General features: G+C 41.9%; 4 protein-coding genes across 10 annotated transcripts; 2 read left to right on the top strand and 2 right to left on the bottom strand.

The window, feature by feature from the left end:
- Positions 1–955: 955 nt before the first annotated feature.
- On the top strand, positions 956–4,948 carry LOC4327738 (stearoyl-[acyl-carrier-protein] 9-desaturase 2, chloroplastic-like). Its single transcript, NM_001401718.1, has 3 exons — positions 956–1,185; positions 3,212–3,710; positions 4,050–4,948. Exons 1-3 carry the CDS (start codon positions 1,043–1,045, stop codon positions 4,608–4,610), a joined length of 1,203 nt encoding a protein of 400 aa, NP_001388647.1. The 5' UTR covers positions 956–1,042; the 3' UTR covers positions 4,611–4,948.
- A 4,047-nt stretch (positions 4,949–8,995) lies between these two features.
- On the top strand, positions 8,996–15,530 carry LOC4324368 (probable auxin efflux carrier component 5a). The gene is made up of 6 exons (NM_001428102.1): positions 8,996–9,307; positions 9,449–9,948; positions 10,617–10,702; positions 11,807–11,964; positions 15,063–15,139; positions 15,247–15,530. Exons 1-6 carry the CDS (start codon positions 9,110–9,112, stop codon positions 15,317–15,319), a joined length of 1,092 nt encoding a protein of 363 aa, NP_001415031.1. The 5' UTR covers positions 8,996–9,109; the 3' UTR covers positions 15,320–15,530.
- On the bottom strand, positions 13,620–18,694 carry LOC4324367 (epoxide hydrolase 1). The gene is made up of 15 exons (NM_001428101.1): positions 18,507–18,694; positions 18,369–18,426; positions 18,178–18,233; positions 17,839–17,939; positions 17,610–17,679; positions 17,445–17,514; positions 16,989–17,045; positions 16,838–16,905; positions 16,677–16,757; positions 16,464–16,541; positions 16,216–16,371; positions 15,989–16,141; positions 15,698–15,762; positions 14,104–14,166; positions 13,620–14,001 (listed from the first exon to the last, which is right to left on the bottom strand). The coding sequence occupies exons 1-14, from the start codon at positions 18,624–18,626 to the stop codon at positions 14,160–14,162; spliced, it is 1,140 nt and encodes a 379-aa protein (NP_001415030.1). The 5' UTR covers positions 18,627–18,694; the 3' UTR covers positions 13,620–14,001; positions 14,104–14,159.
- A 695-nt stretch (positions 18,695–19,389) lies between these two features.
- On the bottom strand, positions 19,390–24,334 carry LOC4324366 (uncharacterized). 7 transcript variants are annotated; one of them, XM_015765556.3, is made up of 7 exons: positions 24,152–24,334; positions 22,971–23,234; positions 22,403–22,739; positions 22,120–22,305; positions 21,148–21,336; positions 20,452–20,786; positions 19,390–20,038 (listed from the first exon to the last, which is right to left on the bottom strand). In XM_015765556.3, the coding sequence occupies exons 3-7, from the start codon at positions 22,574–22,576 to the stop codon at positions 19,615–19,617; spliced, it is 1,308 nt and encodes a 435-aa protein (XP_015621042.1). In that variant the 5' UTR covers positions 22,577–22,739; positions 22,971–23,234; positions 24,152–24,334; the 3' UTR covers positions 19,390–19,614. The 7 variants fall into 7 exon arrangements, with proteins under 7 accessions (XP_015621042.1, XP_066162829.1, XP_015621044.1 ...); XM_066306732.1 differs by having other exon boundaries at positions 22,403–22,531; XM_015765558.3 differs by having other exon boundaries at positions 22,971–23,120.
- Between the last annotated feature and the right edge of the window lie 353 nt (positions 24,335–24,687).

The raw sequence follows: 24,687 nt of genomic DNA, 5'->3' as shown, positions 1-24,687 counted from the left end.
GTAAGGGTGAAAACGGTCGTGAAAATTCCTGATCGACCTAACATTGTTTCCATATAAATAATACCATTTTCGACCGTACCCTTTTGCCTACCATTAAATTCTGAATTTAAATTTTTTATCATATTAATATCGTTATTGAGTAGTTTACTCCCTCCGGTTCTATAACAATTGACGTTTTGGATAAGGTTGAAGTCAAACTTTTATAACTTTAACCACCAATAACTTTAAATATATTTAGTTTAAAGAAACTAGAACAACATACATAACAACATACTACTTCAGTACTCATAAAGGAAGTCGTTTAGAATAGCTACACGGTCTCCAAAACACAACTTTGACTTCTTGTTTTATAAAAATATTTATTTAAAAGTGATATATGTATACTTTTATGGAAGTATTTTTTAAGACAAATCTTTTCGTATAATTTTTACCTTTTTAAATTCAATAACTTGAGAGTTATTTATGATTTATATTCCCAAGTTTTGACTTAAACGTTGTCCTAAACAACTTCCTTTATTAGTATGGATGGAATACATAGATTTATCTTTCAAAACACTATAATAAAAGTAAATATGTATTTATTTATTATATATATTATAATAGAAAAATTAAGGCCAAAGGTGTATTTTTAAAGGTGTATTTTTAGACCATATCATTATCCAAAACATCAATTAAAATAAATCTGAAGGGACTAAATGATAAATATATTAATTATCTTATTTCTAAAAAGATGCTCCCGACCGGTTTTTCACCCTCGATGGTAGTATACGGGGGAGAGAGAGAGATGAGATGGCGACATAAATCAGGGGGGGGGGGGGGGGGGGGGCGGGGGCCCGCAAAGGCAAAAGCCGAGTGGCATCCAGCAGAGTGCAGTCGTGGCTCTGGTGATTTCTCACCCCCACCTCCTCGCACTCCCAAACCTGAGGTGGAGATCGCGCGAGCCAAACACACCCCCATCCCCTCTCTCCGCGCCTCGCCTCGCCACCCGCATCGCCATCTCGCACCGCCACCTCCTCCACTCTCGGCGGCGGGGGCCTCATCGATGGCGTCGAGGATGGCGCTCCGGCCCAACGACGTCACGCTCCGCCTCACCCCGCCCCTCGCCGCCGCCGCGCGGCGCAACCGCCGCGCCGCCGCCGGCGGTGTCAGGGTCTACGCCGTCGCGTCCGGGGCCGTCTCCACCAAGTAAGCTCGCCCCCGCTCCGCTCGCCACTCTCCTCTAATCCCTCTCTATCGACCTCGTCGCGTTCGGGATTGGTTCCCCGTGTGTTGGGTTGGGTTCGATGCATCGGTTTGCTCTGGGCGACGCCTCGCCGCCGCTGCGTAGGGATTTCCGGTGCACCTGTCCCCGGATTGGCGCGGCGATTCGGGGTTCGTCGACGTTGCGGCATGAATGCGTGTCTCTCTTACCCAGGATTCGGTTTTTCTTCTCTTCGTTTTGCTTGCCTCGTCTGGGTTTTGTCTCAAATTCTGCGCCGTCTCCGTTCCTCGTCGCCGGCTTTGGCACCGGTGCCAGGAATCGTGAGATTCATCCTCGTCCGTGTCGCGCGCTCTCCCTACGCGCATGGCCGCTGCATCTCGCCGCTGCCTCAGATCAGGCTGCAAAGATTTGCAGCTTCGCCGTTCAATCATTCGTGCAGCATACAGTAGGTCGGTTTCACTGTATGAACTGGCGACCTGCTCCACCACGGCTTCTCCGTTGCAAGCAAAGTGAAGCTACTAGCTCGAGTTAGTCCCTTTCACATTCATTTTTGACGCCGCATTTCACCGGCATTAAATTTGCTGGGACCTTCATACCTTCAAGCTTGTACTCTGGAACCATACTCTCCATTAATATATCGCTGTACTGCACAAGGAAAATCGGTGGTACACAACAGTATCGATTTGAAGAACCTCTTTAGGGGGGCTTCCATGGGGACTCCAAGGCGTTCCTATCGTTGTCAGCCCGATTTGGTGGCCCGTGGTCCACAGCATGGTGATGTTGCTCGCAGTGTCATGGAATTTAATTTGATTTGTTCTTCGCTTGTTAGTACCACTGGACTCCTAGGTAGAGATGCTTTATGGCAGCTCAGTGTCGCTGACCTGTTTAGTTGACGGGTTCTAGAGTCATTTAATACAGTATGGCATTGGAAGGAGGTTGGTTGTGTCCTATCCTAGGCATGGCACTGAAATGGAATCACCTCCATACTCCACCCCTGTCCTGGGTTTCTTGATCGGATTATTTGCTCCATTTCTCTATAAAAATGTATTTGCTCGGAGTATTTATTTAGTATTGTTCCATTTTCTGATATTTACAAACTGATACCCTGGAAATCAGATTGTTTTTCTGAGAGGGTGGATATCATAGTTACTGCTTAAACCTTACCCAAAGTTAAATTTTTCTAGTTACTTCCAGTAGTTAAACTGGCATGAATGCAAGATGGCAGATTTGACTGCTTGGTCCAATTAGTTCCACCTGGCTGATCTTATTTCTATTTCTGCACACCCTGCTGCAGCAAAAATTGTGTTCCCCCCAGAGATGCTGCCCATGCCCAGCTACAGTGATATGCAGGGCTTCCAGGCTAAAACGCGCAGGAAAGACATCCTTGCTGTATATCAGGATTTCTTTAGCCTATGCATTAATACGTTCAGTATGGGGAGATCCTCGCACCATAATTTATAGAGCATGGCATGTGACTGTAGTGTGGACAAGGTCAATGATATTAGCTAGTAGTACTAACCTAACTGCATTTTCGCTTTGTCTACCTGATGAACTCTAGAGAGGCCAAGAAGCTAAAGCTTATTGCACACTTCAGTTGTTGTGCATAATCTACCGTTTTGTCAAAAGAACAGTCCAACCATAACTGATTTAATTTTAACCTTAAGGGAAAAAAATATTAGGATGACCATCAAACTAGTACGATTAGTCTTCTTTATCTTGACAAAGCTGAATGGAAACCGTACAGGTCACCATTCTAAGCATACCTATACATATATTTTACAACTCAGGTGTAATCTGTTTCTTTTCTTTTCTTTGGGAGGGTGTTGCTTTTAACAGTGTCCCATCAGTGTCCCTCTTGTCAAAGTTTAACCTTGTAAATTTGTAAATACTCCCTAAATTAATGAAATTTGGCCGGCCTAGTCTTTGGCCAGCCTGGCAAATGCCTAAAGCTAGAGGTATATTCATCATGTGTCTGGTAGTTGCTGAAAGTTTGTTTAATTTTTGTATCAGGGTTGAGAACAAGAAGCCATTTGCTCCTCCACGAGAGGTGCACGTCCAGGTTACACATTCCATGCCACCCCAGAAGATTGAAATATTCAAGTCTCTTGATGATTGGGCCAGAGATAATATTTTGTCCCACCTTAAGCCTGTCGAGAAATGTTGGCAACCACAGGATTTTCTTCCTGATCCAGCCTCAGATGGGTTTCATGATGAAGTCAAAGAACTTAGAGAACGTGCCAAGGAAATTCCTGATGATTATTTTGTTTGTTTGGTTGGAGACATGATTACGGAGGAAGCTCTTCCTACGTACCAGACTATGCTTAACACTCTCGATGGTGTCCGAGATGAAACAGGTGCAAGCCCCACTGCCTGGGCTGTTTGGACAAGGGCATGGACTGCTGAGGAGAACAGGCATGGTGACCTCCTGAACAAATATCTCTACCTCACTGGTAGGGTGGACATGAGACAAATTGAGAAGACAATTCAGTATCTTATTGGCTCTGGAATGGTAACAGTTTTCTTCCGCTTCTTTGCTAGCCTAGCTATATTTAACTGATTATTTTGAAATTGTCATTCATGAGTTTTTCCCTCAAGCAATTGTTTTCCTCACTGGCTAGCGTATATTAGCATGATGTTTTTGAAAAACTCTTTTGAGTTTTGAGGAAGCTAGTAACTCCACTAACTACATACTTTAGGAATAACTTTTACCTGGCATTATCAATTTTCTAATTTTTTAGTCTTATGTTCTTTTGCTCTGTTCTATTCTGTTCTGTTCACATTGGACTGTTTAAGTGGCAATTGAGCAGAGAAATCTGTAGCACTTACTCTTTTGCTGCATCATTTCCAGGACCCTAGGACAGAGAACAATCCTTATCTTGGATTCATCTACACCTCCTTCCAAGAGCGTGCGACCTTCATCTCACATGGGAACACTGCTCGCCATGCCAAAGACTTTGGCGACCTAAAACTTGCACAGATCTGTGGCATCATCGCCTCAGATGAGAAGCGTCATGAGACTGCATACACCAAGATTGTTGAGAAGCTGTTTGAGATTGACCCTGATGGCACTGTGCTTGCTTTTGCTGACATGATGAAGAAGAAGATCTCGATGCCTGCCCACCTGATGTTCGATGGGGAGGATGATAAGCTCTTTGAGCACTTCTCCATGGTTGCACAGAGGCTTGGTGTTTACACCGCCAAGGACTACGCCGACATCCTTGAGTTCCTCGTTAGCAGGTGGAAGATATCTGACCTGACTGGCCTATCTAGCGAGGGAAACAAGGCGCAAGACTACCTTTGCACCCTTGCTGCTAGGATCAGAAGGCTGGATGAGAGGGCACAATCGAGAGCCAAGAAAGCTGGTACATTGCCTTTCAGCTGGGTATATGGTAGGGAAGTTCAACTCTGAGCATCAGACGCCATTGCGACTTCTTCGAGCTCCAGTGTTACTACTGTCCGTGCTTGTCGAGACACATTTTGAGAACAATACCAGGTGTGTCTTGCTACATAGTTCTTCAGGTTGACCAAATGAACTGAGGGCATATGTTCGTGGTATCTTTGCTTAGAGTGATAGAGAGATTTGCGTCTGTGTTTTAGCTCTTTTTTTCTTTTCTGCCTTTTCATGTACAACTTCTGGCCGTGTGGATTGGACATGTACTGAACGTGAGTCTGTCGTTGGCCGTGTCAATCTGCTCGTGTGTTTAAACTGGCTGCTGTTCAGGTCTGAAAATTTTGTGAAATCTGCCATGTCGTCAGAAATATCACAGCTTTCAACTGAGGATCATCATCATCACTAGTAGTGTAGCTGCTCGTCTGCAGTGAATTACATCGTACAACTGATAAGCCCCGACTATTTGGTGCAACTGTTATGTCTGCAGATAAGCAGCATACGATTCAGCAATCAGTTCACTCGGTGATATTTTAGTATCTGCAAAGATCAGCTGTTGCTGTCATGCTGTGAATCGAGATGTGGCTCAACGCATGCCATTGTTAGTGCATTTGCATAGCTTGGTGAAGAGAATATCCCATTAAATTTTGTGCGTGCGAATTCTGTTGCTAGTGTGCCTGTACAGTACAGATGGTTAAATATACGAAATTCTCTACCGAGATATATGCAATATGCTCAGCAAATGAAAAGATATATGCTCATCTGTTGAGATTCTTCACTTCGTATAGCAAATTAGCAACCATATGTACTGTTCAAGTTGAGACTGCCTGAGATTGCTTCTGACCATCCAATCTTCCATTTGCAGCATTTGAATTGAACCTACAGTCATTGCTTCATTGCTTGCCACTCATTTACATTCTGTTTTTAGATCAAGAATTGCCTGACTTTGTTCCAAACAAATGGCTTAGGAAATCTCTGAACAAATGAAATTTCTGAAGATGGTGATGCATTAAGATTTCAGCACAATACTTTTGCGAGCAACCTGAAATGTATTCCACTTTGCTGCAATATGAGAATCTGAATAGTGCCGGGGTAAATTCTGTACAAACTGCTACTGACAAATGGGCCCACGTGTTGTTCCTGGCCCCACCTATCAGACATAGCTGAGTGTTATGCCAAAAGAAGCAATTCCATTTCCACCATAGCTGAGTGTGCCTCTGTTCAGGACGAATGCTGACACAAAGCACGCAAGAAATATGCCTGCTTCATTTCAATCTTTCAATTGACACAAAAATTCCATTTGCCACCTGAAAGGCAGTAAAGCATAATGCCAAGTTGCAGGGAGTAATGCAAATGCAGTGCCAATCTGCAGCTGCATTATTATTCAGTGGAGGTAGATCGATCAGAGTAAATTGAGCTCTTCATGGAACAAAGAACTGATCAATGGATTGGAACATTTTCTTTTTCGTTTTAGTGGACTGACAGTAAACATGACATGCATGATCAGATGTTGCAACTTTACATATAAATGGCTTCTGTGCGTCAGCAAATTTGTTCTACGAGCAAATAGATGGATCATGATCATGCATGTATGTGGGGATTAATTCCCTGATCCTCTCTGCAGATCAGATAAGGTGAGTGGGAATATGTGGACGTCGCTCTTTGCTTTACTAACTATTCTGATCTCTGAAATTAACAGAGAATGTACGTTGGAGTGATTTCTGAATCGTCCATCTTAGGTAATTAGCGTGAATGCAGTGAAAAAGAGCTTTGCTTTTCTCTGATCTTTGCATGCACCTGCAGATGCTATTATGCTAATCCGCTTGCTTTTAGGGTAATCTGTGTTCTGAATGCATCGTGGACAATTATTTTAAGGTGTCATGTTGCTTGTAATGATTCTATTTACCAGAATGTATATAATCACTAAACTAATCATTGACTTTGCCAGATTTAGTTTTCCAAGTAAGGCAGTGTGTGTCAGGAGAGTGGAGCTGAAATGTTTTTATAGCAGAATCAGTGAACTTTGAAGCTTAGCTGACTATGGATAGTGGTGATATAGCAGGAAGTTTTGCTACATATAGAAATGCAACACTAATCAGTCAACTTATGAAGTACTGTATCTGATCATATGTACCATGCATATCCCAAATTTTGGAAGACAGAGAATATATGCAAGTATGCATATACCATTGAAAATTTGAAATGGTATTTGGATATAATTCAAATGATTTGATTTTCTCACAGGTAGCCCTTTTTTTCCAAGGCAAACTCACAGATGAACAGATGATAGACTGACAGTTCTATTACAGAAGCGTAATAGTGTACTTAACATTATTTTGTCTCATGCGTCTGTAACTTTACCGACAAAACTAATTCGTGTCAACAAGAAGAGGAAAATACGGTATGCAAAGGTATAGATTCCAAATCGCTCTCCAGGCCAACTTATGATCTATCTAAAACAATGCCCAACATCTTGTTCCTTTTTCCTTTTTGTTTCAATATCGATCACAAAATACATACATATATACGCAGTAGTAGTCAAGCAGGAACTGGAAAACAATAATTTGGACAACATGCATGAAGGTATAGTAGTAGAATAACCACTGCTAGCTGCATCCTATTCCTTTGTGCTGATATACTGATATATGCTTTCTCTCTCTCCACTACTCGATCCATACGTCTCTCTCTCTAGCTAAGCCACTGTACTGAAGGTTAATCCAGGAGATGCTAGTCGACCTAGCTAGCTAGCTAGCTAGAGCACCTTTGCAGCAATACTGACCTGACCGGCCACCTGATGTTGAAACTAGCATAAGCATACAGTACTATAGCATTGTGCTAGCATTTCCTTCAAAATATCATTAACTGTTCCTTTATTTGCGTTAAGTAATTATTACCACCGTTATTCCAAAATATAAGGGATTAATTTAACTATGAATTTGTATTGCTAAAATTTCTTATATCTCGAGACGGAGATAGTATCTAAGCTAGTTTTTTATCGGGACGGCTAAGGAGGCGGCCGACCAAATTTTATTAAGAAAGAAAGATGTTACAACTTTAACAATATCGACATTAAACTGTCGAGGGAGAGAACGTGGGAGAACAGAGAGAAGAGAACAAAAACAAAAAACACACAGGACCGCTTTATAGCGGGGTTCTTAGCCAACTTATCTAAAAATAACGGCCTCCCTCTACACCAGGATCTCATCTCTAATATCATTGTATATCCCTAACACTGAGCACTCTAAAAATACCAGCCTCCCTCCACACCATGATCTCATCTCTAATATCATTGTATATCCCTAACACCAAGCATAACCTTTGCTCAAAGATCCTGGCGTTCCTCTCTTTCCGCATAAACCAACAAACCATCATACAATGAAGTACGGTGGTGTTTGAATCTTCTGAAGATGAAGATGAAGATAAAGATTAAGTGTTTCACGTAAAACAAGATGGTAATAACGTGTGATTAATTGAGTTTTAATTATTACAAATTTGAAAAATTGATTAATCTGATATTTTAGAGCAACTTTTATATAGAAAGTTTTCAAAAAAAAACCGCACCGTTTAGCAGTTTGAAAAACATGCTACGAGTATCCAAAATTTCATCCAATTCTTATCGGAGAAACGAATGCAGCCAGTTGCATGCGCTAGGTGGAGCTAAGTTTGATGAAACTGAAGAGATGTTGATAATCAAAACGAGTACGTCCTTTCAGCAGAGATGATTGTCTGAAATCAAAATATTTTAGACGACGACGTTGGTTCAGAGATTCAATTCATAGACATATATACTAGTAAGGTAAACTATAGATTCACGTATAATATACATGAACACCCTGAAACTGAAACCGAAAGCTAGCTAGTGATCAGACCACACAGATGATCACTACTTGCCTTTCGGCAACGGTAGTCACACACACCTCAAGAACACATGCTTGCTTGCATATAGCATTGCCAGTTTGCCACTAATTGCATGCAGTCTCCATCATCGAAGCAAAGCAAAGAAAAACACACACATGTACACACACACACTCTCTCTCTCTCTCTCTCTCTCTCTCTCTCTCTCTCTCTCTGCACGCGCGCGTGCATGCATGCAAAGATTTCAAATAATCCCAAGCGCGCGAGAGCGAGAAAGCAAAAAAGCGCGCGAACAAGATCCCGTTAACCTAACCGGCCGTCGCGTCAACTTCCAACCCCCCACTAACACTCACACTCGCACTCACCACCATGCAGCAATGTCATCCGAATCAAAATTACCAAGCTAGCTAATCCACCAATCCTCCCCAGCCGTTCGTTCGGATCGATCCGACGGCCACCATCCCACTCTGATCGATCCATGCATATATTCCTCCCCAGTGACTAGCTCGCCCCCGCTATAAAGCCCAGCTCACACTACACCCACTCATCCACAGCGATCAACCGCATTACACTTGGTTAATTAATTAATTCTCCATTAGCAGCTAGCTAGGGTTCTAGGGTTAATTTAGTTGATCAGTTCGCCGGAACCGGAGAAGAAGAAGAAGATGATAGGGTGGGGAGACGTGTACAAGGTGGTGGCGGCGACGGTGCCGCTCTACTTCGCGCTGTTCCTGGGCTACGGGTCGGTGAGGTGGTGGCGGATCTTCACGAGGGAGCAGTGCGACGCCGTGAACCGGCTCGTCGCCTTCTTCGCGCTCCCCTTCTTCACCTTCGAGTTCACCCTCCACACCGACCCGTTCCAGGTGAACTACCGCTAGAAACGCCCATGGTCTTCTGGCTAGTTCCATGAGATAGTGGACTAGACGATCTGGGTTCGAAGCCTCACTCCTTCTAATTATTTGATGTTAGATCCTTGCTTCCCTAATATTCGCGTCTTTTTTAAGGTGAACTACCGCGCCGTCGCCGCCGACGTGATCTCGAAGGCGGTCATCGTCGCCGTCATCGGCGCCTGGGCGCGGTTCATGAGCAAGGGCGGCTGCGCCGTGAGCTGGTCCATCACCAGCTTCTCGCTGTCCACGCTCACCAACTCGCTTGTCGTCGGCGTGCCCATGGCGCGCGCCATGTACGGCGAGTGGGCGCAGCAGCTCGTCGTCCAGCTCTCCGTCTTCCAGGCCATTGTCTGGCTCACGCTGCTGCTCTTCGTGCTCGAGGTCAGGAAGGCCGCCATCGGGATGTACGTCGACGGCGCCGAGGCGGCGGCGGCGGCCGGCAAGGACGTCGAGGCCGCCGGCGCCGCCGCCGCCGCAGGCACGGTCGTCGTCGCCGCCGCCGCGGGCAAGCCGTCGCTGTGGGCGCTGGTGAAAGTGGTGGCGCACAAGCTGGCGCGCAACCCCAACACTTACGCCAGCTTCGTCGGCATCACCTGGGCCTGCCTCGCCAATAGGTACGTTATGTATACAAATTAATTTATTATTACATGTAGGCTCCACATGTCAGTAAGATAAGATAGATAAAGAGGAACAATTTAATTTTTGCGATTACATGGCATAACCACACAAAAACACACTACTCCACACGTAATATCCTCACACATCCACAAATGTGCCTCCTAACACACGCTCAAACAGATGGAAACTAGTGACACATTTTATGGTTACGTAAAAAATATACGTCATCGTGTATCCATGAGTGTATCTGAGATCAATTGTAATTAAATATTGGTTTTATTAAACTCGTAGAAAAACATATATAGGTATGTATGTTATATTTAAAAGTATCAGGATTAATATAAAATCATGCACATATGCACAATTGTGCACTGCCAACGTATCACATAGAGAGATCGGTTTATGCCGGTGTGTAATGGTATGAGTGACAAATGTGTGGTGGTTAGCTAACCATCTGACGTGGAGATCACCCTGACATGACAGTAGATGCACGTAGCTAAGCATCATGCACGAGAGGCTAATGCTATTGGTAGCTCCACACACTGGTCATAGATTATTATTCTTGCAACGTATTAATTGCGATCGACTGTCCAATTAATATGCGATCGATTCGTTGTGATGGAATACCATTGATTTGTTCTTCCTTTTTTCCCCTGAACTGCAGGTTACACATCGCGTTGCCGAGCGCCTTCGAGGGATCGGTGCTGATCATGTCCAAGTCAGGCACAGGAATGGCCATGTTCAGCATGGGTACGTACATACATACATAAGCTCGATTTTTTTTTTGGTGTGAAGAATACGTTAATTAATTCGATTGTACATTAGGTTTATGAAGTAATTAACTAGATCACAAGTTAATTAATCATGTACGTAGTAGTATAACAAGGGCACTTGTTAGTGAAATTCTACACTGATCGTTAGTATTAATTAACCTTCCTTTTTGTGAATGACTTGTATCCCCACACTACTTGTTCCATAATTCGTATCTAGTACTCCAGCAAGTAATACATATTCCACTAGATAATTACCCAAAAAAACACACCAAGAATCCTATACCAAATAAAAGAAATGGAAAATAAAATCAGCAGTATCTTCACGAGGAACCGTTCAAATTAAAGGCACAAGTTCTGCACGTCTGTTGCATGCAGAGAGCTTGCGATAGCTAGCACGAAAGGAAAAAAAAAGGGGTAGAAGTATGCTTTTATTTTTATTTTTAAAAAAACTCTCTCTGATAGTAAATATTTGATGTTTGAGACAGTATTCAACCAAACTTTGGATATTTTGATCAATTTTATACGGTGACAAGTTTATAAAATCTGATAAGTTTATGACACTAATACTTTCTAAACAAATCTAATTATACCATCTTATTTTAATTAAAAAAGCATACGATAATTTATTATAATTTGTTGATGGTTGGCTAAATCTTATCGTACATATGAAAATATTTATGAAAAAGAAAAAGAATAGGACAATAGAATAAGGAATTATTTGTGTTCTTGTGCTGATAGTTGCTTGCATACAGCAGCAGCAGCCATAAGAGCAAGTTTAATAGTATAGTCCACTATTAGCTCCAAATCATCTATAGCTAATGTAATAGCCAATTCATACAATAGTTGTTTACTATACTATTTCATCTGTCATACACACATTATGTCTTGGAGTCCGTGCTGCAGCTGGCTACAGATTTATAGCCCGCTGCTCTTCTCTCTCTTTATTTATCTCTTTAAAATATGTTTATAGCTGGCTTATAGCATGCTATTACACCTGCTCTAAGTAGCTATCATTTTTATTTTTGATTACACGAAAGATACTTAAGAGGGGCGAGACGTGTGTGGTTTTGCATGGATGCAGGATTGTTCATGGCGCAGCAGGAGAAGATCATCGCGTGCGGGACGAGCTTTGCGGCGCTGGGGCTGGTGCTAAAGTTCGCGCTCGGCCCCGCCGCCATGGCCATCGGCTCCATCGCCGTCGGCCTCCGCGGCGACGTCCTCCGCGTCGCCATCATACAGGCAAGCTACCTATACCGATTGGATCCATGCACATCTCTTTCTCTCCCCTTTTTGTTCCTTAATTCTACGCGCATGCACACATATCTCACTTGCTTTATAATACTCAACACGTATACTCGTCGTTTTAGATAAGGGTGAGGTCAAACTTTAAAATCTTTGATTATGAATCTTTTTAAAATATTTGTCCTTCAAACATGTTGACTACATGTATAGATTGATCTTAAAAAGTACTTTCATAAAATCATATATTTGTTAACACTTTTATACATATAGAAAAAATAACGGTCAAAGATGTTTTTTTGAGACCGTGCCCTTATTCAAAACGACAAGTATTATCAACCCGGAGGGATGTACCAAACATAAGTTGCACTAATTGTGTGCACCGGAGGTTTTGAGCTACTTCCTCCGTTCCATAATGGAGTATAAGACATATACTACGAATGTCGAATTTAGATAAACTTCCAATTTAGATTTTTAGTATTATAATATATCCTATTCGGTTCGATTTCTTATGTTTCGGTACAGATGGAGTAAGCGCTAAGGCAAGGTAATGTTTCCTCGTATTTAGGTCCATGACATACAAAATACACCTCTATTTCAAACTAAGGCTGTGTTTAGTTCCCTTCAAACTTTTAATTTTTCCGTCACATTAAATATTTGGATACATACATGGAGCATTAAATGTGGACGAAAAAAAACAATTGCACAGTTTACATATAAATTGCGAGACGAATCTTTTGAGCCTAATCACGCCATGATTTGATAATGTGATGCTATAGTAAACATTTGCTGATAACAGATTAATTAGGCTTAACAGATTTGTCTCGCAGTTTACAGGCGGAATTTATAATTTTTTTTTATTATTAGTCTACGTTTAATACTTCAAATGTGTGTCCATATACGTCAAATATTTTTTTTTTTTGCAAAACAACTAAACACGGCCTAAACCTAAGACTACAAAGTAGAATGGCAACGACGTATAGACGATGCTGGGCTGATGTCAATCTATCAGCCTTTCACAGGCATGCAACTTAAGCCATTTGATTTTACCACTTTACAACTAAATGTTGAAAGCTTACTTTTGACCCAAAAAAAAAACTCTAGCTGAAGATTCCCACTTAACTTCCCATTACACCACTAGCTGATAGCCTGATACATGCATACAACCAGTGCTTTTAGCCCTTGCTGGGTTCCTTTGTGTATATATATATATATATATATATATATATATATATATTAACCGAACTTCTAAATGCCAACAAAGTCATCTGCCATAATTGCATTTCACCGACATTAGATCCCTTCAGCACCAAAGTATTACCGCCCAAAGGTTTTTGTCTAGATATGTCAGATGCCACACACATAGTGCAACACTAATGGAGATAAAAAGGAATTGCTAGCTTAAGTACAGGGCTAGCAATGTCCGGAAACAAAAGGGAAGAAAAGAAAGATGCTTGAACAAATGGAGGAAAAGAGAATCCATTGTGAAAACTACACATTCCACTGCTATTCCTACGTGAGATTTGAGCTTAGTTTGTCAGCACGGCTCAGCACCACACTAATCTTGACCACTGGGTGCTTTAAGCCTTTAAGGTTAATGTTGCTCGCAGAGCCACAAACATGAACCGTATTTGCACAAAAGAAAAGGCAAAGCATGCACACGAAAGGCGCAGTAGCAGATTAATTATATGTTGCGTAGTCGGTGTGCAAGTGCGCATTCCAAACGACAGAACTGAATTCCTGATCAGTACTAATATAATCTTCTTGGAATCTTGGTCACCTTGACCTTGCTTTTAAGCAATCAGACCATGACGAAAAATTTCGGCCCAGCACTATATATATACCAGGCTTGAACCTCTTACCCTATCAGTGAACATGTAACACGAACTGGTATCCATTATTGTCTGAGAAACACTCACCATCACTTTAGGGCAGTGTCTTATCCATGGAATAGATTGGTCTTCAATGGGGCGGTTCAGCTTCTGTTTTCATGCAAAGAATAGTGCATGTCCCTATTGCACCGGCACATTTTGACCCCTGCTTGCCAAAGAGCAAAGATCGTTGAAATTGGTCTAGAGATCAGATGTGCTTAAAGTAAAGAAAAGTTTAACAAAATAAAGTGAAGAATGAGCATGGCACCTATGTGGAGGATCTGTTCTTGGCATGTTCTAGAGTCCGTCCCCACATGAATGCAGTCATCCGCTAAACAAAAGGACAAGTTAAAAACAGCAAGTCATTAGAGACCACTCATTCAGATGCTTATCGCATAATGAATCGAACTCAAGTGTTAGTTAAACACCAGGACCCATACAATAATATCAAGAGTCTAACAGCATAATCATGTTCAAGGTTTTAAAAACAGTTAGTTGCTATAGTGGAGTCAGCACTAATAAGATGCACAAGGGAAGTCCTACTCATCATGTCATCTAGTGCACATTTCATTCAAGAGATGGGTTAACCTCGTCTGAATCAACAGTGGGTTTACTTTATGGGAGAGGCAAACTAGTTTTTGATGTGCATCACAGTTATAAAACTGAAAGAATAATTATCCTCTTTGTTCCATGTCATCCCTTAATAACTGTCTACACAGCCACTTCTGTTCCTGTGTATAGAATTAACAAACATTCGAAAGTGGTAGGGGCTCTGCTTTGGGGTGACAGGGCACTCCTGAATATTAAGGTAAACAATGTTTCGGTTTACAAAACTAGAGTTAAACAGGGGAATGTTGCTCTGATAGTGGTCCTTGGAACAAGTGTGAACTGAATTATTGTCTACAAGAATTTGTGATCAAAGGGGGGGGGGGGGATTTGGCTTCCACTGACCACCCAGATAGTTTAATTCAAGACAATGTGAAGGTTATAGCTTTGTACGTGAAGCCAGGACTACGCAGGTTAGATCTCAGACGTCAAATACAGTTTCTCTAAATTACAATGCTTATTGTGCTCTAAAGATTAAAATGAGTGCAAAGAAATGACCTTTCTGATTTGTCTTCTAATATAATAATTTTTCATATATATTCAGGTAATTTCTGTCGACATTTTGTATCTTCCTGAAATGATGAAAATGTGCCTCAACTAACATTCGTTTGAATTCTTCAGGCAGCCCTACCTCAATCCATCACATCATTCATATTTGCGAAAGAATACGGGCTGCATGCTGATGTGCTCAGTACTGCGTAAGTATTTTGAACTGACTACAAACTACATATTGTCAAAGGCATATGTTTCTGCGGACAGTGAAATCAAAGTTTTTCTCATACCATTTTGTTGCTCAATTTTGCAGGGTGATTTTTGGAATGCTTGTCTCCCTACCCTTGTTAGTCGGATTTTACATAGTTTTAGAGCTAATTAGGTAGACGCAGAGCCAATGGTACATCAGGAAAACATAGTTTTTCCTTGAGAATTCCAAAACATACATACTGACAACAAATGTTGCAAAATATCTCCTGCCAACATTCCTCATTGCATAAAACTGTAATGGGAGTATCGAGTTCTATGGAATACTTTTAACACGTTATGTAACAAGAATGTATACTTATTCTGTTATTCAAAAGAATGTGTTACAGTATTTCATTATTGTCGTATCACCTTGATACAGCCATTTCAGTGATAGTAGGCAGTAATATTCAATATGTATTGAGAACTATATCAGTATTCAGAGAAGAATCTGTCTCCTTTGGAAATGCACCTTAGCCCGTAAGTTAAAAAAAAAAGAGGAAATTTTCCAGAGTTACCTTAGAATACGTTTGACTAGCTTGCCTAGCTCTTCACCACGGTCCTCCTGCACATGGTGCCCTGCCTGCATGATAAGTAATGACACCAGAGAATGGCAATCAATGCAATGAAAAGTAATGAGAAAAAAATTAGGCACGTAGGTTACAAGTAATCATGAAAGAAACTCAAAACAGCAGTGAGATATTCTTGTTTTTATTTTACTCTCTTTTTTCATGGAACAGGGTAATTTTGAATATTTTTTCCCCTGGTGAGGACAAGAGGAGGGTGGGGGTGGGGTAAAGACAACAAACCATTGGCAGTTCTAAAATTTTGTAATTTGCACTGCCACAAAAATCTTCAACTCCATCATAGTTCAGCCAACGATCTCTCAAGCCCCAACATACTGTCGTTTTTGTTTTCCATGAATCACTCGATAATATATTCCTCATGGATTCAATGTAAACCTGTAATAAAACACGCCATTCAGATCATACAAATTAAATAATTGAAAAGGCCAGGTGATAGACAAGTAAGCTACCTTAAGGTCCTTTTTCATAGCTCTACTGATTGCGTTCAATGCAAAACCAGAAGAACCAGAGACAAGGTATGGCCTTCTGTATACCATTGCATCTTCTTCTTTCATCATGTATGGGCCACTACTAGTCAAGGCCTTATCACTAGCTCTGAGAGGATCCTGAAGGGATTCGAGAAAAGGAATTTTAATTTCAAAGCACAAACCAAAAAGTTACATAATGTCTAAGTTCATTTCACACTATGCCTGCTAACCTGGGAAAATATCTCACCCAACAAGAAATTGCTGAAACATGCAAGGGTGGACGGAAGCTTCGCATGCTTATCCGTTATCTAAATATAAAAGCATTTCGTGATCAGTCTATGACTCTCAAGATATAATGAAGCTTTACAAGACAAGATTGCGTAGTATGTAGCACACAAAAATATCAGAGAAAACTTATGTGGCTACTAATAAAAAAAACTCACCGGTGGGTTAACTAATATCAGGTGGTTCAACTTGTCCTGATGTTCATTAGCATATTTGATTACAATTGGAGCAAAGTACCCCTGCAAGTTGTATGTTTGCATATAAACAAGGATCCTAGAGATTCATAATAGGCATATCCAGGATGGCTAATGACAAGTACTTGAACAACAATGGAGAGCTTATCAGGAGCAACAGCATTGATCAGAGACTCCAAGGACGATGTATATTCTGGAAAGGAAATAGTAGTTTATGTTATTATTAGTTGAATACACTTGTTTTGGAGACACAGGATACTATGTAGATAATTTTACCATCAAGAGTATAGTCAAAACCATAATCGGGTTGAGGCTTATCTGAGAACCCAAAACCTGCAGACACAAAGTTCTTTGTTTTCAAGTTAGGCAAATATCTACATGCTTACTCCTACAAACTGAGCAGCAGCATTAACCAAAAAGGCATGGTTGTTCAGTACGATGGCACAACTTTACAGAAGATTATAAGCAAAGCCACACAAATTATGACTCTTACGTTCTTGAGTATTAATGTCAAAATAAGATGATAATAGGTACTAAAGATGGTTTCCTATTCTAATTTGTATGATCAGCACGCATAGACTCCTGGTCATAATGACCAGTAATTGCAATACATTTTCTAAATGTATTTTTTTCCCAAACATATGAATGACTTTGCATTTTTCTGCCAACTTAATTAAATAGTAGTTTTGCATTTGTCAAGCATCAAACAATGTGCATACCACTGCAACTCACCGAGCCAATCAAAAGCAATGGCATGATAATTGTCTGATACTACAGGTAGCACATTTCGATAAGAGTATGCCTGTAACCAAGAAAGTCCAAAGGCATATATTCAGTATTGGAAGACTTTTTTGTAGAAAAAGAAGAACATAGGCAAAAACCTAGTCAAAATCCCACCTGAGATGGAAATCCATGAATAAAAAGAACAGGAGGATTCGAAGAACTCCCAGCCTCCACACAAAACCACCTGCATCACAGTAAAAAAGAACACACAAGAGCAATTATCATCTTTGAAGAACTAATATACTTATCCTAAAGGAGACCAATGACTTGAAAATACAAGGCTAAATGCCGTCACTATTATTGTACCTGACACCCTGCTAACCACTTATATAGCTCAATTCACCTGAAAACATCATTTGAAGATTGTGATTCAGCTCCCATTGTGAGCCCAAAGATGGGATCTTTTGCCTTCCCTTTGTTCCCGTATACTGGATGAGCTTTTACCTGTAATGTAAGTATCATCATATTTTTGACTAGCATATTGGAACAATCCTACTCTCATCCACATGAAGAATATGATGAAATGAAAATGCTCATGGTGAGACAGTGCATTATCAAGCAAAAGGCACACGGAAAATCTAATCACTCCGTCAAACTCTGGATTATGTAGTTTAGATATCAAACAGTCTGCAAGTGATGAGTGCACAACAACACATCAAAACAGGGAGTGATCACATTATACCATTCTCCCTTGAGCAAACCACTCATCGGACTTGCTCGGGCCATCCGTATACTTCCCTGCACCGATCCCCCGCAGAATAGGAACAAGTTAGCGAATACCAATATTGACATGATGTCAGAACCCAACTAATGTGGACTAAAATTTGCAGCCTCTGATCCGATTCCCCAATGCTGAAACAAAACCTAACTCACCCCCACTGAACGAGAAGCCGTCCCCGATGGACTCCGGCGCATCGATCAAGTAGTAATCCTGCAAAAAAACCCCACCGAATCAAAAACCAAATCCAACTCTCAAAATCGCAAGCCCTGGTGTGGCGGCTGGTGCAGGACCTCGTCGTTGGGCCGGGCGGCGCGGCGCCAGCAGGGGAGCTTCTGGGGGCGGGTGCGGAGGCGGAGGCGGAGGGGTAGCGCGGCGGCGTGGAAGCGCGGCGCGGCGAGCGGCGGCGCCATGGGAGGTGGTGGAGGATTGCCATGGGGGATCGAATTCCGCTGGGGTTTTGGAGGGAGGAACGAAGTGGGGATAGGGTTTGGTTGGTTGGCGCTCCTCCCGCCACAGTTTCTGAATTCCCCGTGTGGGTCCCACTCGTCAGTGGCTGGCTCCCATTTCTCACTTATTTTTTTGTCACTTTGTATTCGGCAAAATTTGATAAGTTTTCCCAATTCTTTTATAAGGAAACTACCACCAGGTCTTACCCAGTAGTTGAAATCATATTAAAGGAGCAAAAAATGTTATAAATATACAAACCAAAAGGAACCGAATTACAAGGCTTATAACCAGCTACAAACTGAAAATATATACTGAAAAAAATAAGAGGTTCATTCATCCTATATAGGTGTAGAAGATTTTTTTTTTGTTTGAAACACCTAAGCCAATCATTAACATCATCAGGAACAGCATTCTGAAATATGAAAGCATTTCTTTATTTCCAGATGTGCCAACAGACTATAAACATTATTTCCAAAAACACCTTGCTTCGAAATCTGATTCTGGCTAGAACAATCATCTGAAAAAGCTCTATATTATGGTTCCAAATAAAACCAATCATCTCCCAGCAAGTTCTCCAAATTTTTGTGTGCTGCAAAATGCACTAGACCTCGACAAGTACTAGCATGATATACTATCTCTGAACTTGACACCTGTACTTATTCTGTTTTTCTTGGAATAATCTGCAGCCAAATTCCAGCTATGTACAAGTAAAGATGCAACCTCACATACATGCCAAAATTTGATTGATCGATATATTTCTTTTTTAAAAAACTATTGTAATTACATCGTCTTTGATTCTGACATTTGCTTATTCTGACGATGAGAGAAACAAATCTGTACATCAAGAAGAGAAGCTCTGTATCTATCATATCTCAGCTACTCAAGTAACTAGCCGTACGCCCGGTCCCACCGCCATCGCCGGCGACGAGCTCGGTCGCCGTCGCCGGCGGGCTACGGGTAGGGGTCGGTCCAGCACACGTCCCCCTCCGCCGCGGCCTTCCACCGCCGGTTGAATATCTGCAGCTCGGTGTACGACCGCTGCCTCACGGCGAGCCGGTCGGTCGCCGCCTTCGTCGCCGTCGACGACCGCTTCGCCGCCGGCTTGCCGCCGCCGTCGCCGAGCGTGGGGATGCCGCGGTGGAGGACGTACTCGCTGTCGACGATGCCGACGGCGAGCCTCCGGTCGCCGCCGGCGCAGTACCCGAGCTTGAAGTCGAGGCCCCACGCGTAGATGAGGTCGTTCTGGATCATGTGCCACGCGCACCGCCATGCCGCCCGCGAGAACACCGGCACCATCATCTCCACCCACCCCGTGCATGGCGGCCCCGTGCTGTTGTCGTCGCATCTCCCCCCTCCCCTCGTCTTGTAGAATCTCCTGTTCCAAATAAATTTTACGGTTCTCAACAAAAACGAAGCTGAAATTGTCGTCGATTCGGGGGCATATCCACTCTGTGTGTTTTTTTTCCTACTAAATTCAATGCAAATAAATATAAAAAATGATAATGTAGAGTAGAGTAACTTTTAACATTTTTACCAAAAATTAAATTCAAATTCAATCTACACATTAAGAATAAAAAAGACAAATTCCGATATACTATTCATGCCAAAATGATAAGTTGAGTTTATACAATTTTGTGAAATGGCATATATATGGTATGAATTATCAAACTTTTTTTTAAAAAAATATATAACTATGTGAATAAGTTTTTGACAAACGAAAAAAAATTGTCCCCTCAAGGGATCAAGAGAGTTTCTATCAATTTCACATGAAACAGCTTGATTTGTTACCTGTGAACTTGGCCTTTGCGGGCGCGGAGTGTGAGGCGGTGGTGGATCTGGGAGCGGTGGTCGAGCGCGGGCTGGGAGATCTCGAGGCGTTCGCGGCGGACGACGCGGAGGTAGCGGATGGGGTCGAAGCCGTCCACCTCGATGTCCTCGTCCCAGAGGAAGATGTACTCATACTCGGCCACCATGTCCGGGTGTAAGAACCTCTTCCCGAACCACCATTTCGTCTGGTCCTTCGCCGCCACGTGAATCGCCCGGTCCGACCACCCGAGTTCCCTCCACCCGTCCATCTCGCCGTCGTAGTGGAACAACATCACCGTGAACCTGTCACCGGGGAACTGCATGCACGCCAACCATTGTCGCCGACGAGAATCAGCTCAAGTTTAAGTGCTACCAGGGGCGGATCCAGCATGGGAGCAGCGGGGTCTCGAGTCCCCAAGCTCCCACGAAGACCTCACTAAAATTTTTTACCATATGTAGATAGGTGGGGGACTGTAACTCTATCTAGATAGATTGGGAACTTTAACTTTGAGCCCCCAAACTCCCACGAAGATCTCACTAAAATTTTTTACCATATGTAGATAAGTGCTATCTAAATAGGTAGGTAACTGTAACTCTACATGATTTACTCAGATCATATTCCGCCACTGATGCTGGCGTTGAAGGAAGGAACTGAAGAAGAAGATATGGTATTGGTACCTTGGAGACGAGCTTGTCGACGACGGCCTTCTGCTTTATGCCGACGGGGATGGCGAGGAGGCTCTTCGCCGGCCGGGCGACGGCGGCGCGCCGTTCGGGGTTGCCGCCGAGCGGCTCCATCTCGAAGTTGGACTTGTCCTGCACGATGCCCTTCGGCAATGGCTCGCTGCCTGAAGGCCTGCACTGATTCTGCAAACTTAACGAGCAGTTTAGTTTGTTCGGTTCATTGCCTGCATTGTTTGCATTGCAGGTAATATCTCTGTTCTTTTAGGTTAAGTACGGTTATTAAGAATTTTGATAAAATATTATGATTGACTAAGAAGAGAAAGTAAGCAGGGAATTTGAATGCTATTTTCTCCGTTTCACAATATAAGTCATTTTAGTATTTCTCACATTCATATTGATGTTAATGAATCTAGACATATATATTTATTTAGATTCATTAACATCAATATGAATGTGGAAAATGCTAGAATAACTTACATTATGAAAAAGAGAGAGCATAAGTTTATGATTGGTTGAAAATAAAATGCGTGTGAAAAAATTGTTATATTTTAGAGGAGATGGATTCTAATTTCCTAGGTAGATGTCCATTCGTTTCTTGATGTAAACTAAATAGTTACAAAAACCTGAAAAAATTATAGGTAATATATTATTTCATAAACATGTAAGTTCGAATTCGACTTCTATAAATTTAAAAAAAATAATAAATTAAACTCTAACTAGTATACGTATATTCAGTTAAATTTATTATTTTTGTTATAATATATAGAAGTTGAATTCAAACTTACATGTTTATAGAGTAATAATTCTTATCTTTTTTTGAAAGTTTTTCATAACTATTTAGTTGATAACTATTTAGTTGATATGTAAGAAACGTCTATCTAAATGCTTAAAAGAGTTTCTCATATTTTATAACAAATTTTGAAGGCTCTTGTTATATATTGGAATGGAGTGAGCATCTGTTCTGACCTCGCAGATGCTGCTGCCGGCGAGTTCCGCTCGCTGGACGCCGCCGGCGGCGGCGCCGGTGCCTGCCTCTTGCACCTCGCTGGTCGGAGCCCTCGTCTCCGTCTCTTGCACCTCGCTCGTCGGAGCCCTCGTCTCCGTCTCGCTTACGACCATTTCTCTCGGCCGTAACTGAAGAATTGACAAATTCTGCAGAAACAAATTCATAAGCTTTCAGAATTCAGAGAATTGATTTTATCATTCATCTATCTCTGTGCTTGATGTAAAGAAGCATCAAGGTGCATACCTCCTTGTGATCAAGCGTGACGATTGCACCGCCGGCGAACACCAGCACGAAGAAGATGAGCGCCGCCGGCGGCGCGACGCCGGAGAACCGCTTGCGCGGCGAGTCATTCGGTGCAGCTGGACCCTGTGCCTGTGGTAATCCGTCAGAAACAGAAGCAACTTGTGAGCTCATCATAATCGCACATGTGTTGCGAATTTAGTTTGCTTCAAGATTGAACAAGGTCACAGCCATGAAGCAATCTCTGAATCAATCTGTCTGCTCGAACTAGTCTTGATCAGAGAGATAATATCTTCAGGTAGGAAATCAAGAACCGGAGGAGAAAGCAAAGGCATATTCCCTGAAAACCCAATCGAGGAAGGAAGTCTATTATAGCTTAGGTCTAAAACTCCCCCTGAATTCTACTGCAAGGGTGCAGTAGAAGCAAAGAAACGTTCACTATGGTTAAAAACTGAGAGGTTTAAATTATGGAGGAGAAGAGGTTCTTCCAGATCAAGAAGAGAAGTTAACGCAAGCAAATTCCAGACAAAAGTAGTCCCGAGATGAATCAGAAAGAGATGTGGATGCTCACCAGGATCCCCTTCCCTGCTCTGCTCGCCAGATGGAGATCGCTGCGACTCGTCTTGGCGGCGGCGCAAGGAGCGGAGGAGACCACGAGACAGGAGACTTCCTCTTTCTTTTACGCGATACTTGAGTTAGTACTCAGTGGCAACCGATTGCACTGCCCAGTGCCCACCCATATCGGAATGTATATGGAACAAGAAATCAATCGGAATAATGCGTAGAAATATGTTTTTCAGAGTTTAAGACTGTTCCATTCAGATTGACACAAATTCTGCAATAGAAAATAGTGGCAGGTATCCATGTAACATATTTTTGACGGAAGAAGGTAGAGTAGGCTCTAACTTATAGTCATTTCATTAATAGAAATGAGGTTTACAGATTACATATTAGGTGTGGGAATTATCAGAGAGAAAAAAAAAGGAACAAAAAGCAGGACAAACCAAAACAGAAAAAGGGAGAATTTACAGATATATGTACATGATCCATGTAACATATCAGGGATATTAATAAAAAACTTTGGACTAGTCATTGAATTAAAACAGGGGAGTAATTTATGGCTCATTAATAACTATAGTTACTGAATCAAGTAGTATCAAATCTAAACGGAGAAAACAAATGGAAAATGGCAGGACCGCAGGTCAGGAAAGCTAGATTCCGTGCGAGAAGTGGCGATTATAAAAATCAAACCTTTGAACATAATTCATGGAATTCCGTTACTAAATCAACAATTAAGTTCATGGAATTCCGTTACTAAATCAACACCAATGCGATGTAAGCATGACAACTACCTAAAGAGTATAACGAAAGCAGAACAGCTAATACTTCAGAAGAACAAACAAAAGACATATGGAAAGAACTTCGAATCGCAAAAGAATCAACTCAAAAATTAACTTTTAGAAGACAATTGAAATCATAAACCATCACGTGCGCATCAATCCCGGAGAAATTCGATCTTTTAGCAACGGAATAAACCGAAGATAGCGAAGAACCAGCAGCAAAGATAGCAGAGCAGCGTAAATTCAGGGGAAGAACGTTACAAACCACAAACTTAACGAATTTTAATTCAACCTCTATCGGAATCAACTCCAGTAACCGGAACAAATACCCCAAGACTCTCAAAAATTCAGATGAAAAATAAGGCATGAAAGGAAAAAAAAACAGAGAAGATCAAGAAGGCGGCGGCCGTACCATGGTGGGAGAGCAATCACGAATTCCTCCACGAGCCGCAACCGCGGCAGATGATCATTTGATTGGAAATCGAGTTCGCAATCCAAAAGGCGAGGCGGCGCAAAACGGAATCACGCGATGAGGAGGAGGAATTCGGAGTTGGGAGACGCGAAGAGGAGTTGGGGTTGCGAGTAATGGAGGGATGTTTAGTGCTTTAGCCCCGCACGGCTTTTGGTTTTGGTTCCATGCTAGTGTTGCGTTTTTTTCAAAAACACCCCTAATATTCCTCATATTGTGTGACAAACCCAGTGGGTTTAAGGTTTGAAGGTTTCACATGATTGACCCCTTGTTCACGGGTTTGAAAGGTAGATAAAGCATTTATCATGTCATTTTTCCTAAACCAATACTGTACTATTCTTTTGGGAGGAAAATATTAGAGAAGATAAAGTACTTGTTCTAGAAAAAAAAAGTACTAACAAAGAACTTCATCAAAAGCTACGTGTGACAGTGACACCAGAGACCAGAGCTTGCCTTTCTATATTCTGAATTAGTAATTT

The sequence above is a fragment of the Oryza sativa genome, chromosome 1 (assembly GCF_034140825.1).
Source record: "Oryza sativa Japonica Group chromosome 1, ASM3414082v1".
Classification (NCBI taxonomy): Eukaryota; Viridiplantae; Streptophyta; class Magnoliopsida; order Poales; family Poaceae; genus Oryza; species Oryza sativa.
This window is presented reverse-complemented; position numbering and strand designations above follow the sequence as displayed.